This window comes from Boleophthalmus pectinirostris, unplaced genomic scaffold (genome assembly GCF_026225935.1).
Source record: "Boleophthalmus pectinirostris isolate CB_2022bp ecotype Guang Dong unplaced genomic scaffold, ASM2622593v1 HiC_scaffold_5, whole genome shotgun sequence".
NCBI lineage: Eukaryota > Metazoa > Chordata > Actinopteri > Gobiiformes > Gobiidae > Boleophthalmus > Boleophthalmus pectinirostris.
In genome coordinates, this window is record NW_026571404.1 from 25,006,035 (window position 1) to 25,020,538 (window position 14,504).

The following is a 14,504-nucleotide window of genomic DNA, read 5'->3' on the forward strand; positions in this document are numbered from 1 at the left end:
TTTATCCCTAAAGAGCAAGGAAAAAACTGCCTAGGAACCTTCAGTGTCAATCCTATTGCAAGGCCCTGTGGATAGAGGTCACAAGTTTGTGATATACTAAAATGATCACTAAATTATTTGATACTTTGTACTTGGTTTGTATTACAGTGTTCTTTCCCTAAATGAATGTGTCTGATATATCTCCTGCTTGTTATGTAATGGGGCAAACTGAGATGAACGAGGAGCAGTGTGCAGACCTAGCAGCTCTGCTGGACGAGCTGCTTTAATCACAGCACGTTTCATTTCTGTCCACAGAAACAAACACAGTGATGAACGAGCATTCTCACAGATGCATGAATAATTAAAGATGTTTGTCCCCCTGCAGTCACCGTAGTTTAGTGACTCCGCTAAGGCAAAAAAAGGACAGTTGCTACAGACAAACCTATGTTACTCATTATACCAACTTAAATATTGTGAAAGTGCCTCAGAAAAGGTCAAATTGAATGGATATTAAAATTATCTGTCAAGTCTATGACATTTCAGCCTAGTCTTTATGGTTATAAATGTGAAAAACACACCAAGGATCATACTAGGCCTAATGGCTCAGCAGTCTAATATTTTACTTCAGAATTCACAGTGTATAATGTCCCTCCTTCTCAGTGTTCAACAATGTGACATTCAAGGACACACTGAGAAACAGATCTATTCTCCTGACTCAGTCACACATACAGCAGGCAGCACACAGGTATATGTTTTAATTAGCTGACAATGACAACTGAAGGTAATACCTTTTAATTAGGCACCAATCAACACTGCAGTATTCTATGATTAAATTAGCTATTTTTGCCAATTGAAAGTGCTATATATTTTAATTAGCCTAGCTTGGAGGGCCAGGATATATGTTTTAATTAGCAAGTCCTGTGTGGCCCGTGCGCCACAGGGCTCACATCAGCCTGAGTGTTAATCACAAGCACAAATGAGACTAATTGTTTTGATCCAGGAGCCCCCAGCGGCCCTTTGCACCACTTCTGTCTACTTTTAAGAGCTTCAACACTTTCATTGTGGATTCCAATTGTGCTTGGCCTACTTTGGTTTGCCGGAGCATCAACAAGAGGGCTCAAACTTAATAGACTACACTTCATATGCTCATATCTCCTATGCTTTTCTTTTGACTGCTCGTCCAACCTCAGCACTCATGTATCATGTATCGATAAAATAATGCTTCATGCTTAGTGGAGAGGAGGTCATCCAAGAGTCCACCAGGTGTGGAAGACAGTGGCTCATTCCTGTCCCAAAGATTACGTGCCCGTGGCACTGACCTTTGACCTCATGATGAGTGTGGAGCGATTTCTGGAGTAATTATGATACATGGTACAATGTCTACATGACCTCCTCCAGTTTTCGAACCAGGTCCACCTTAGAGTGGAGTCAAGTCTAGACACATCAGCACTATGTATATATTCTATGATTTCTTCGGTGTGTTTGTCGTCACTTCTGCAGGTAAAATCATTGCTGTCTTTGATAAGCCTGTACTGTAAAATGTGTATAAATGTGTTCTGCATTATTCAGTTCGTTATCTTAATGTTGTAAAATATGTAAATATGTTGTGAGGTTTCTACTACTATATACTTTTTATATGTTATTTTATTTTCACCAGCAGGAAGCTGCATGTCTATAATTTAAATAATTTCCACCAGGAAATGAATAAAAGAAATTCAGATACTAATGCATGTTTTCTGTAAGATAATTGGCAGATGTCAGTATTAACACTTTTATTAATGGTGAATACAAATAATTCTTATGTTAGCATTATTCACTATACTGTAATTACTGAGACTATACAGAGGAAACAAAAGTAGTGCACATATTCACACCTCTTTCTGTTTCTGTTGTCAGAATGATGGGAGATGAGGGGTGATGTTGGGGTGAGTGGTGTCTCTCAGGACTCCTCATAACAGTACAGAACACACGTCGTCCATGTTGGCTCATCTTTCATATTTGGTGTCGAAGGCATCATTTTGAGGACAGCTCCATCTGGCCTCATCTGATTGAGTCAGGTGACAAATGCATTTGTCACTTCATGATTTATGATTTGGGAGCGTGGCTTTGGTGTCACTGCACACATACAGGTGTCCCAGGACAGCCTCACTGACATCACCAGGAGCACATCTGCTGTGCTCTGTTCTCTGTTTGGTTGGACACCTCTCATAAACATCACCTGTGTTCCCAGACGAGAGGTATGTTCGAGTCAAATATTGCTTTTAGTGATAACAGTTGATTTATTACATGAACATACTTTTGGTTACCTATTGCTGAAGCAAGTTGGAAATAACCTGTCATGAGCTTTACACTGGAGCTCAGTGAGTGTATTCTGGAGGTTTGGAGCTTTCATGTGAGACATCACCTTTTCTCAAAGCATGAGGAAAAACTGGTAGGCTGTGTCTTCGATGCAGGTTAAGGCACTGGCCAACCAGGTTCAGCTGTAATTGTAGCATCTGTGCTGACTACATATGGTATTATAACTAATTGACATTCACTTTACATAGCCCTTTTGTGGAAGAAAAAATGGGAAAGGCAACATTTATATTTCAGGTAATACTTACTGCAACATACTGTATAAAAATGGCAATACAGTCAAAAATAGAACCTGGTGAGGAAGGCCTTCATACTGAGAATTACTACTGTAGTCAGATATTTAACCTGTGGAATTAGCAGTGTAGAGACCTTCCACATCATACCATCTCAGTGAACACTGAACAGAGGACAGAAAGTGTGTAGCCTCGGCTCTGCTCCTGACCTTGGGCATGAGCGTCTCTAAAAAGCACAAACACACGATGGAGCTCTTTGTTCACATGTGCATTCTCTGCTCCATCTCCCTCTAAAACTCTAGTACAGAATAACGGGCCTGCTTTGGGTGAAAAATGCTCTCATTAGCCCAACCTTGGAGGGAAAGGGCAGACCAGGCTCAGAAACATGCAGCCATATCCTGTGTCTTCATCCATGTCTTTGTGTAGCTTTGGGTAGAACAGAGTGCAATGGAAGACTCTATAGTGTTTGTTCAGGTGCTCATAGTTTCAGTTATCTTTGCTGAAGTTGCAATGGGATGTTGTAGGAATGTAGTCTACTAACACCAAAAAATATAAAAATTATAGTCACACATATACACTGGGCTGAACAATGCAAGTTAAAATGCTTAAAGGACCCATATCATGCCATTTTCTGATCTATGTAATGTTTCCTTATCAAAAACATGTTATTCTATACTGAGTTATTCTCTCAAACTGAAAACACTCTGTCCCATCTTGCGATGTCATGCCGTAATACAAGAAATGCTCCACTGTGTTATTTAAATCCATACACCTTCACCAGAATCATTTGGATAATCTCACCCCTTGAACTGCCAATCTCAACTGAACAAAAGGTAAAATGTAACATCTGCTTTTTAAATGTATGCATGGCAGACATTTTCAGAGGCACTGCAACCTACTTTGTGATCAGTTAATCATTCAATTTATCAATACATACAAAATATCAAAACAAAATGATTCCTTGACCTTTTCCATATCTACCAACAGATAAATACAAATTCTACTTTAGAATAAAACGTAATATTTGAAATTCACATCACAACTGATCAAAGTTAGTGTGATTGTATACTCAAACTAAATGTGTATAATTTCAGTTCAAACCATGCTCTTGCAGAGGCAGGTGCCAGGCTGCATTAGCAGGACAAGAGCCGTCCCAAAGCTCCCAAACAGGAGACCTTTTACTGAGACTCCTGTGAAAGTGTCCAGGTAAATCTTCATGTGTTGAGGAGCTCAGATCAAACAGACCACTGCTGTCCCACTCTCAGGACTTCTTAAAGTGCTGGACAGTGGCGTCTTGTCCATGACTCAGGATCAAAGTGCTGCCAGTTTCTTTGTGTGATCTCAGCTCAGACAGCTGTGGGCGGACAGCACACATCTGGCCTGGAATACTAATCATAGTCTTCACTCTTATGCACAGTATTTTATATACTTATAAACTGATTTTCAATAAAGAACACAGATGAAATTGTGATGTGTTGATGAAAGATTCCCCACAGGAAACTATTAAACTAATCATAAATTCATATAAATATAGAAATTCAATTTAGATTTAAAATATGAAACTGTTCTGGTGGAGTGTCCAACACCTGCTTGTCTGCATTTGAGTTGCTACACAAAGTCAAACTGTACATAACTGTATCGGACCAGACACATCAGACCATCTTTCAGTGAACAGGTAGTCCTGTACCTGTAGTCAAAATGAATACACTGCAATTTAACATTTGATCTAGTAAAACTTTGAAATAAAAAATAAAAAAAAGCCATAATTTTAACAAAATTTACTGTAAATCAGTTGTTTGTCATTTATCATAATTAAAATAGAAATTAGAAACATGATTTTGTAGAGAGTTTTAAAATTAAATTATTAAAGAAATCATTTTTATGGATATTATGTTTTCATTTAGTGCACAGAGATGTTGGGAACTGAAGAGTATTTGGTCAAGTTTTTAAGACCAAGTGTGTAGTTCATTATTCCTCCACTAGAGGGGGCGGTGACAGTTTGAGTTGGAAGTCAACTCCTGTCTGTGCAGACATGAGGAGCCCAGGCTTCTCTGAACTCTGTGTCAGTTCTGATAGAATGGACAGCTGCAAGACAGACAGAGATATTTTTTTAAATACTATTAATATGGATTAATATGAACATAGAAGTATACAAATAACTCTAAGCCCAGAGAGACATTGTGTAAAACTACACAATTTTTGACTGAATGTTTAACTTGTAAAGATAAGGTGCAAGCTCATACCCGTGAAGGCCCTCGATACAAACTGCGCAGCTGGTCCCAGGACTGTTCCTGATGATGGTCTAATGTGGCTTCAACAAAAAACTGGATGACATAAGGGTAAAAAACATCAATATTATCAGAGACCATTGACTTGAACATTCCCAAATCTCAGTCCCTTTCTGAGACCTACCTGTCCACTGTAACTATTTGTAATACAGATAATAAACAACATTTTCCAAAACTATAATATGCAGTGTTTGGTTCCAAAAAGAAGTTCAGTTCAGAAGGGAAATGGCTCACCTTCTTTCTCTCAGAATCTGAGTCATGGTAGACGGATGTCACTCGTGTCTGTGGAGAAATACAAAGAACTTTATTCAAAGTCTACATAAGCCTGGAGAGACATTTCAGAAAAGAAGAGCCTTGCCTGTGCCAAGGAGGCCGTGCGGCCTCTCTTGGGCTGGCTGGGGGGCACAGTGCGACCCCCCTGACTCGATGAACATTTGTAGCAGCTCCACACTTTGTTTTTAGGGAACTGCCCCAAACTACAGTCCTTCTGCTGCAGGCACTGGAGGTGGTACAAGTGTCCACAGCTGGAAGCACCAAAGAAAAACACGTTTCTCTGGTTAGGAATAAAATTTATCATAACAGCATTATGAATAGTAATTTAATCAAAAGAACAGACCTGAAAACAATGATCTCCTCTGTGCTGTCCTGTTTCCTCTTGTACTGCTGCAAACAGATAATGCAGCTGTCCTGTCGGGGGTGGAGCCCTCGTTTCACTGCAGAGTGTAGGTGAGCCAGGGACCAGTGGAGATCATGGTTCAGCAGATTTGTAGTGGTTTCAAGCAAGGTCTTTAAAAATATATATAAAAATATTTTCAAACATTATCCAATATCTGCACAATTGGATAACCATTGCTTTAGACACAGAATGTACTGTGGTATGAAGATACAGTATAGATATTTATAAACAAGATGATGAGTTTACAAAGGGTGGTGCATGAATTGCCTTTGATGGAGCTATGAAAGTAGACACTCCTGCCTGTACCAAAATGGTAAAACATTTTTTGAAAACAAGACTGAAATTAATTCCAGTCCAAATCTCACACCTAACTGTAAACTCTAAAATGGGTCTGTACCTGTTCATAGTTGAATGTGTCAAGCATGCCCAGGATAAGACCCTGGATTTCTGCCAGCTTTCCCTTTCCATAAACAGGATCCTGAAAAATACAAATAATCACATTTACATCTTAACTAAATATGTGACAGATGTAACTTTGAGTCTAAAATATTTGCACATTTGTTCAAACTTTCATTTGAATGGCATGCAAGCAGATAGTAGTGAACAACCTGTAGTATTCTCTGGATGATTGCTGGCAGAGAGATGAAACTGCTCATGCTGTTCAGAACTTTCATTGTCAGCTCCTTGAGAACTGAAAAGCCACAGATAATGCATACTATTTAACATACTATTTAACAGCTATATATTATTCAGAAGTTAGGTCTGAAATTGCCACTGATATTTCTGTGTTAATGTAATAAACATAACTGGGTGTAGTTCATGATAATATCAACATAAACAATTTCTCAAGACTAGGACAAGTGAAGATTATTTTACTTAATAGTAAATAACCCTGACCCTGTTATTGTTACCTTCAGAGGTGTGCTTGCTGTTTGCACCTGTCATATTTTTTTGTGAAGCCATCATGGCCTCAAGAAGAGGGAACCACAAACCCTGCACACACAGCAGATCAATAAAACAAAATGCACATCAAATTAAATGAAAATATGAAATACTAATCAGGAGAAAAGCTGGTTGTCCTTAGAAGATTTGCTGAAGTAACCTCAGTTTGTTGTTGATTTAGACCTTGGGAGCTCCGGTGACACAACTCAATAACAGTGTTCAAAGCCTGCTCCAGGTCTTTGTGAGCAGACTCCTCCTCAAGACTTCCTTCAGTCTGACTGGCTGTCAACACTGTCAGCTTCTCTTTCAGCATCTTAAAAACAGGGAGACATATTTGCATGATCAGAGCAGCAGAGAGGACTCACCATCCAGGACCTCTCTACCTCCTGTTTACACTAAAGCAGGACTATACAGAAGCAGCAAGACCAGGACCAAGCCCAAGGCTAGCCTCATCTTAAACGTTTCCAGAACAGCTATCAGCAGCCTAGATACTTCTTCACACTATTATTTAATCACACAGATGATTGGGTAATTGACATTTACCTCTAAAAGGATGTTGAAGGCTCCATGGACATCACCCTTCTTCTCCAGCAGGTAGGCAGTCGCCTCATTGTGGTGGTACTTGTCAGTTATCTACAGTCATACAAATGCATGCGATTATTATGTTGGTGAGTTCTCCTAAATAATGCACGTCAGGGTGAAGCTATTACAGCAGTGTGGAATACAAAGGTTAAACCTCGAAATAAATGCAGCATCAAGGAAAATAAAACAAATATTGCTTTGTTCTTTATCACCAGCACCTTGTTTGACCTGGCTAATGTGCAGAGAATATAAACTTCCTCAATTCAAATTACTTCTTATGGCCTATTATCATGGAAAAGAGGTGGGGATGTGTGTCATAGTCACCTGAATGGCCTCCTCCAGTCTGTACTGCTGACAGCTCTGCAGGAAATCCAGCAGCTGCTCAGGGGCAAAGCGGCACATTAGCTCCAACAAGAGCTCGTGGAGTGATAGATCCTGGGTAAGACTGGGGGCCAGGCATGGGCCATCTCTAAATGCAGCAGAGAAAAGGAAATCAGACTGTGAAGGACAAAAGGAAACACCAGGAAACAACACTACCTTGGTCCCAGGAGACAGCTAAGGAGGTTAAACTGAAGCTGGGCCTCCTGAGGAAAAATAAAATAATATGATTACATTTTCATGTGGAGAATTTAAAAGGTGTTATGACAATTTTAGATATAAAGTCATATTTTTACAGAGCTACTATCATCAAAAAGTAAATATTCTGATTTCTGTCATGTTTGTATTACAAAATACTGGATCCTTTGGCATTGGACATGTTTTTCTTTACTTTTGATCAGATCAGGTTAGCAGATCATTAAGTCAATCATGTAATTTAATTGAATAAATCAAATGCTTTTGAGGGAGGCAGTTACTTGTGTGAAGCACAAAGGTCTATGAGGGCAGACATATTGTGATCAGTGTTGTGAGATGATGTTGCTCGATGATGTTGCTCTTGAAGAATATGTGGATGTACGGATTAGAGTGACACTCACCTGCAGCACGGACAGAATCGACTGCACCTCCTCAGAAAAGTGAAAGAGAACCAGGTCTGAGGATTTCTGTGCATCCAGGCACACCAGTTCCTATCAGAGTAAACTATTATTAGTTTCATGCTGTTTATTACCTGGTCCCCAAAGGGTTGACCAGGTTTTGTATTCACCCTGTGTGTCAGTGTGTGTGTCTGTCCACCCTCGATAATTCTGTCATTTATGGACCGACTGTCACCAAATTTGGTACGTGGGTCAAGCCTCCATGCCCGATGCCACAAAAAAAGTTCTGACAATCCAAGGTCATTTGAGGTCACACAGGTCAATTTAATGGTCATGCCATTATAAAGGCTAGGCAATTTCATCAATTTCTGAACCATCTGCGGGCTAAAATATTCACCCAATCATTACACAAGTTGGCCCACACATAACCGGGGTATGGGCTGGGCTCCTCATAAGATGGCTTCCGTGGTGACGAACTGCCCCCCACCGATGCCTCATGGGGGACCAGGTTGCTATCTCTGATTGCGCTGGTTTAAATGCTGTTGTATGTCTCTTTGTGATACCTTGATGTGCAGCAGAGCCTTGTCCCTCACAGCCTGCTTCTCTTCGACACTATAACCTGGCATAGACAGCAGGTTGTGCACATAGCTGAAGATTTCCTCCTAACATTTAAAAAAGATCACTTAAATGTCTCAGACTCCACTTTAGTACAGAGTTAGCACCTTACCTTCCGCAGGGGGTCATTCAAGTAGCAGTCTATGATTCTGTCATACAGGTGTTTCTTCTCATACAAAAACTCACAAACCTGGAAGCTACATGACAAAGAGGGTGGATTAGACATTAAGAGAAAATCTGTACAAAGATCAACATAAAAAGTGAAAAAAAATCTGCACATTTATCTTTAGTATGTAGAGTATATGAAAGTACAATATACAGATTATTCTTCAGACTTACAACTTGGCCTTTTCAGCTAACGTCAGTAGTCCTTCTTCATCAAACTGCACCACACCGCCCACCTGTAGCAGTTCTAGCAGCACCTGCAGGTCACGGTATAAAACAGCTACCGCATCTGCTCAAATAGGATACTGTACTCAGATAAACTGAAATATGTTGTATGCATGTCACCTGCTGCCTTTCAGTATGTCTAGAGTCATCCACTGGACTGCACAGGAACTCCAACACCTGTCCATGCAAACCACAAAACAGCCAGGCAGAGTTTAGTGACAAATACATATGAGTGTGTAAACATGGGTTCAAATGATAGATGTTCATATGTTTCTGGACCTGATCAAATAGATTTCGGTTGACAAACAGTGTGTTGTCTGGTTTGGCCAGCTGCCGAGCCAAGAAGGTGAAGAGACAGCCAACCTGAGACGGAGTGAAGTCAGGGTTATCCACCATCACCTGCCAGATAAAAATAAATGTACTTTCAACACAAGCATTCAAATAAAGGACAGTTTTGAAAACAGGTTTGAACAAATTAGTATTGCCTCATAAAGCATAACAGAAGTAAAGGACAAAAATAAGCTGTGCATCAATTGTCAACATAGGACCATAGCCACAACAATACAAAATCTGTGCACCAATAGGGTTTATGCTGCACCATTTAAGATGCCCACAATTAGACTGAAGGGAAAGCAACGTTGTCAGCTCATCTTTCACACTGACTGGGAGCACCACATATGGGACACCTACCTGAAGTAGGATGTCAACTATTCTCTGCTGGTACTCTAGTGCCTGTTTGTCATTCTTAAAGTCTTCAAACGTCTGCAATTAAAAAAAAAACATACAGTAGATAATTAGTACATTCTACTATGTATTATATCAAACATCTGACAAGTGCATTTTCTCACCATAGCCAAGACATTGAGGAACTCGCGGGTATCAAAGTGAAGCAGAGTGCGAATAAATGGGAACACATCCTCTTCCTCTGTGGAGTCAGCCGAGTGCAGTCGGATCAGGAAGTCAAAGACCTGCAACAAAAATCCTTACAATTATGCAGTTTAAACTGGACAGAGAAACAAAACAACTGAAAAACTAAATCTGTGGTGTGAGAAAAAGCCCAGTAAAGCTTATATGGCCAGCAAAAAATACTATACAGGTATAAAATAAAACTGAATATTAAAATACCTGGTTCTTGACCTGCGTCACCAGGTCTTCAGGGATGTCTCCAAGAGGATACGCTCTCCCAGCCAGACAGCAACTATCCAAACAACACATTTTACAATTACAGAAAGAAACAATGCCACTAATACTACTATAATAATCTTCAAGGACATATTCAAAAGCCAACACCAGTTTTACTTTGCAGTATTAGTGTCGACTCACCTTATGTAAACTAGGACCTTATTCCCCATTATCACTTCTTCATCTGTCAAATTGTAAAAACAGTGAGACTAATAAAATAACAAATGACTAATAATTACGAGTGCTTGTATGACTAAAAATGGGTAATCTCTCACCTGTCAGACTTCGCCCCTCTCTAAGAGGAGGACCAATCACTGAAAAAAGTTTCTGTTAAAAGTCAAAAGGAAAAGTTAGTCCAAGAGTTCATGAATATACATTACACTCACAGATAAACAGACATACTTCTAAAGGTGTGATGTAGTCATTCATGCCACTGTTGAAGACATACATCATGGCATCATACAGTTTATTATCCCAACAGACGTTCACCACCTGAGAAACACAGGCACAGGGTTAAGGTTTCAGTTACAGAACATGAACACTTCTCCTTAAGACTACACTGATATACCGAAATACTGAAATAGAAGATAAAAATAATTAATAAATGTGTTTTTATAAACATTGTGTGCACATGTGAGACGAGTAATATGGTTCTAATATGTAATATGGTAATATGGTAATAAGGAGAAAACACTTGAAGTTTGGATATTCAACCTGCTGAATGTCCAGGCTGGTCACATCCAGATGCACAATGCACCTCTCGAGGCTATCCATCATGCCGTTGCCATGGTAATGGGCAAGGAGGTCCCTCATAATAGGTGTGGTCAGATGACCCAAGCGATCTGCCACAATGTAGGACTCCAATACTTCGAGGAATACGCCCTTTGCCACAACATTTTCCAGCAGTCGGCTGTAGAGCTGATTAAACAGCAAATCCCTGCACAAAATAGCGTAGGTTCACCAAGGTGTGTCTATTCTGTTGGAGACATTAAATCTGGGTTGGGCCAATCTTATCAGAAAACAAACAATAAAGAAATGACTCCCAGTAATTTCAGTTAAAATATAATTAATATACAGTACTACAGTAAAAGAGCAGCTTTTATAGTTATTAGGATAATTAACAGTTGTTGTTTTTTTTATCCATGAACAACTACAAGTACAACTACAATGTGGAACAAAAGTATAAAAGATTACTTACAATCTTTGTAGCAGCAGGCAGTAATCCACCAGGACAGGAACAATGTCCTAAACAAAGTAAACATTTGACTCAAACACTACAAGGTCTGAACTCTAAAATCAGTGACTAGGTCTCAATAATATAAATGAAACAAATTAACTGAAATTGTGAGCTCACGTGGAAGTGCTGCTCCATCACTTGAATTTTTCCTTGCTCTGGACACTTCTTCAGAGCATGCTCCGTGAATTGCAAAAGGATCTCCACCATCTGCACAACATGAGAACATGAAGAGTGAACCAAGAACTTAAAGTTGTAATGCGGATGTGGTGGTCTTTTGGCTCCCACCTTATCACCCACAACTCCTTTCCGTTTCACTGGATCTCCACAGAGACCTGGAGTAAAACAGTTATGAGACTCTGAGCACAGATCTATAGGACTGCGAGGTAAGACTGATGTAACTCACCAACTACAGCTTTAGCTGTGCCCTCGTGAAAGACCAGGCCAAAGAGAGGGCCTCCACGAAACTGTCCTGCTTCAGCAAGCAGTCTATCCGCTGAAGAAGAAAACAATGTAACACAAAGTGTAGTAGTAACATTTATATCATACTGACATTATAATGTTCACACCTCTCTCCAGCTTCTTAGAGTCATCATGTGAGCAGACTGTCAGAAAAGAGTGCACAAAGTCAAGTACTGCTGATATTATTTAATAATAAGTCTTTTATAGTGCCAATTACCTTGGTGCCTAAATAAATGATCTGGCCGGCATAACTTGACACAGACTGGTAACAGGCCTTTTCACCGACCAGAGCCTGGAATACACACAGCATTGGATCAATTAGTTATTATTGTCTAACCAAAACTGTAAACTAGGGTTATTGGTTTATCTGCCCCAAACAATCCCAGGAGACAATACGAGTAGTTGAAGACCCCTACCAGAGCCTGGGACACATTCCCCCCTGTGGCCAGAGACTTGAAGTGTCGGCTGTTGTAGACCAGCTGAACCTGCTCCAGGTCCATAATCTCCAGGACCTCCTGACTGGGTTTATCCACCACCTGCAGCTTCTCGTGGCTGTCCACCAGAACAAGGGTACGGCTGTTTATCCACTGCTCCACACAGAGACAAAAAACTTTACTTCTCTTCACATTATTATCTCTAGAGAAACCTCTTTTCAGTGAACACTGTTCCTGAAGAGGAAAGCAGAGCCACTCACACTGAGGCTGATGAGGTCACATGTGAGCTGCAGTTGCTTCTGTTTGATGACATGGATGGTGCCCGTCTCCTCCTTCTTAACCTGAACATACCACATGTAGAGATTGAAGTGAAACGCTCTTATCTTTTCTCCTCTCTGGTGTTCCTGTTTCAGTCATTTATACAAAACCATGACCAATGTGTTGTCAGACTACATTCCTGCCAATCATGTGATTCTGTGCTAATGTTTCTAATGTGTCTGTGTGTTCCTAATATGTTTCTAATGTGTCTCTGTGCTCCTAATATGTTTCTAAAGTAGATGTGCTTTTTGGGTTCACTATTATACTCACTTTTCATTGCCATTTCATTCCACGGTTCTGTGTTTTATGTTAAAAACCCTTGTAGGGACAAGTGTTGCAAATAAGCCCCGGATATAAGAAGTGTGAAGCCTGCATCGAGTTGCTGTGCTACAGTTAGTCAGTGCTTTTTGTATATGTCCCTATTCAAATAAACCAGCTAAACTATTAAATAGTGCACATTTTGCAATGAGGTTTGTGCCACAAAACAAATTATTAAGGAAACCCTCAAAAGAATGTACATGCAGTCATAGTAAATGGATCAAAATGTGACATATACTTAATATCTATACTTCACCAACCAATAGGAAATGAACTGTATCTCCTTTACAGAAGGCCAGGATGGGGTTGACGATCTTCTGAACAGGAACAAACTGCCAGGCAAGCTGAGGGACACTAGAGGGGTCAGACTGCAAACAGACAGACAAAACACTATTTCATGCATAACAGTCAAATATCATTGATACAAAACAAATAATTTTGTATTTGTAGGTTGAAGTCAACAGACACTCAAACTACACCTCAAAAATATCAGAACTACAGACCTTGCTGTAGGGAAAGGTCATCCAGACTTTGAGGGTTGGTTTTAATCCGATCATCAAGATCTATGGTAAAGATATAGTTTTAGTTTTTTAAGTATAGTTTTTGCTGTCATTGCATTAACAGAGAAACAGGCCTTAAAATACCTTGGTGAGAGAGGCCATGGCCAACAGTGAGTACTGAGTGATGGGGTGATCTCTGAAGTCCGGAGGGGTCCGGAGGGGTTCAATGCAGCACACCTCTCCTTTAGAGCCACTGAAGAGGCATCTGGAGTCACATGAGCGCATGCCCATCACCCTCCTGGACACAGGTGGCACCAGCACTAAGTCAATACACAATAAGACCAGTAGAATAAATATGCTCCTCTAATGTCTGATGTACCTGAATGCTAACTCAAACACAGAGCCTCCACTGTCGTTGCAAACTGCCAGAGTTGGGTCATCTGTGAACTGTGAACAGAAAGTGAAGAGGCGAGAGGAAACATTTTAGGATGTTTTCCTCTCTTCTGTATTTAGGAAACACCAGCACTGCTTATTTTAAAGACAATATGTAACTTTTTCTATGTGGATATAATGGAAACAAGCAAGTGCCACCACCGGTCTAAATTACAGGTCGGATCTGTGGAGAGGTGACACCGCTCACAGTAAGAATGCATGTTTCCTGTGTGTGTGTGGTGTGTGTGTTTGTTTTGTTTTTCAGTTAAAAATAGTTGTAATTAAACATGTCTATCCTGCATTTATTCAATGACATATTGAGGAAGATTCCAGATGCAAGAGTATCTCCATGAAGATATGCAGGTGAAGTATGTTATATAATGCACCTTTAAAGGCCCTATATTATGCAAAATGGACTCTTGCAAGCTTTAAGCTATGATAGAATGTAATTTCATCATATCTAGACAGTGTTGGGAAGGTTACTTTTAAAATGTATTCCCCTACAGATTACAGATTACATACCCCAAAATGTAGTTTGTAACGTAATCCATTAAATTACTTAAAGTGAGTAACATAAATTGTCTGTCTATCTG

General features: G+C 39.9%; 1 protein-coding gene across 1 annotated transcript; it reads right to left on the minus strand.

Annotated features, from left to right (window-relative positions):
* Window positions 1–4,330: 4,330 nt before the first annotated feature.
* Window positions 4,331–11,939, minus strand: vps8 (VPS8 subunit of CORVET complex). Its single transcript, XM_055162771.1, has 29 exons — window positions 11,854–11,939; window positions 11,736–11,782; window positions 11,568–11,657; window positions 11,412–11,458; window positions 10,928–11,150; window positions 10,616–10,705; window positions 10,489–10,540; window positions 10,355–10,397; window positions 10,157–10,229; window positions 9,880–9,999; window positions 9,722–9,793; window positions 9,311–9,430; window positions 9,152–9,208; window positions 8,981–9,063; window positions 8,754–8,838; window positions 8,590–8,688; window positions 8,030–8,119; window positions 7,593–7,639; window positions 7,380–7,524; window positions 7,017–7,106; window positions 6,634–6,786; window positions 6,443–6,524; window positions 6,140–6,222; window positions 5,929–6,009; window positions 5,472–5,641; window positions 5,214–5,379; window positions 5,090–5,137; window positions 4,811–4,891; window positions 4,331–4,652 (listed from the first exon to the last, which is right to left on the minus strand). Exons 3-29 carry the CDS (start codon window positions 11,655–11,657, stop codon window positions 4,536–4,538), a joined length of 2,607 nt encoding a protein of 868 aa, XP_055018746.1. The 5' UTR covers window positions 11,736–11,782; window positions 11,854–11,939; the 3' UTR covers window positions 4,331–4,535.
* Between the last annotated feature and the right edge of the window lie 2,565 nt (window positions 11,940–14,504).

What these genes read in the sequence shown, in the direction of transcription:
- vps8 (XM_055162771.1), bottom strand. Translation starts at nt 11,657, where the DNA reads ATGGTGGAGATCCTTTTGCAATTCACGGAGCATGCTCTGAAGAAGTGT. An exon ending in TGAATGACCCCCTGCGGAAG is followed by an intron (nt 8,689 to 8,753) that starts GTAAGGTGCTAA and finishes TTTAAATGTTAG; the next exon opens with GAGGAAATCTTCAGCTATGT. An exon ending in GCACGGCCTCCTTGGCACAG is followed by an intron (nt 5,138 to 5,213) that starts GCAAGGCTCTTC and finishes ATTTCTCCACAG; the next exon opens with ACACGAGTGACATCCGTCTA.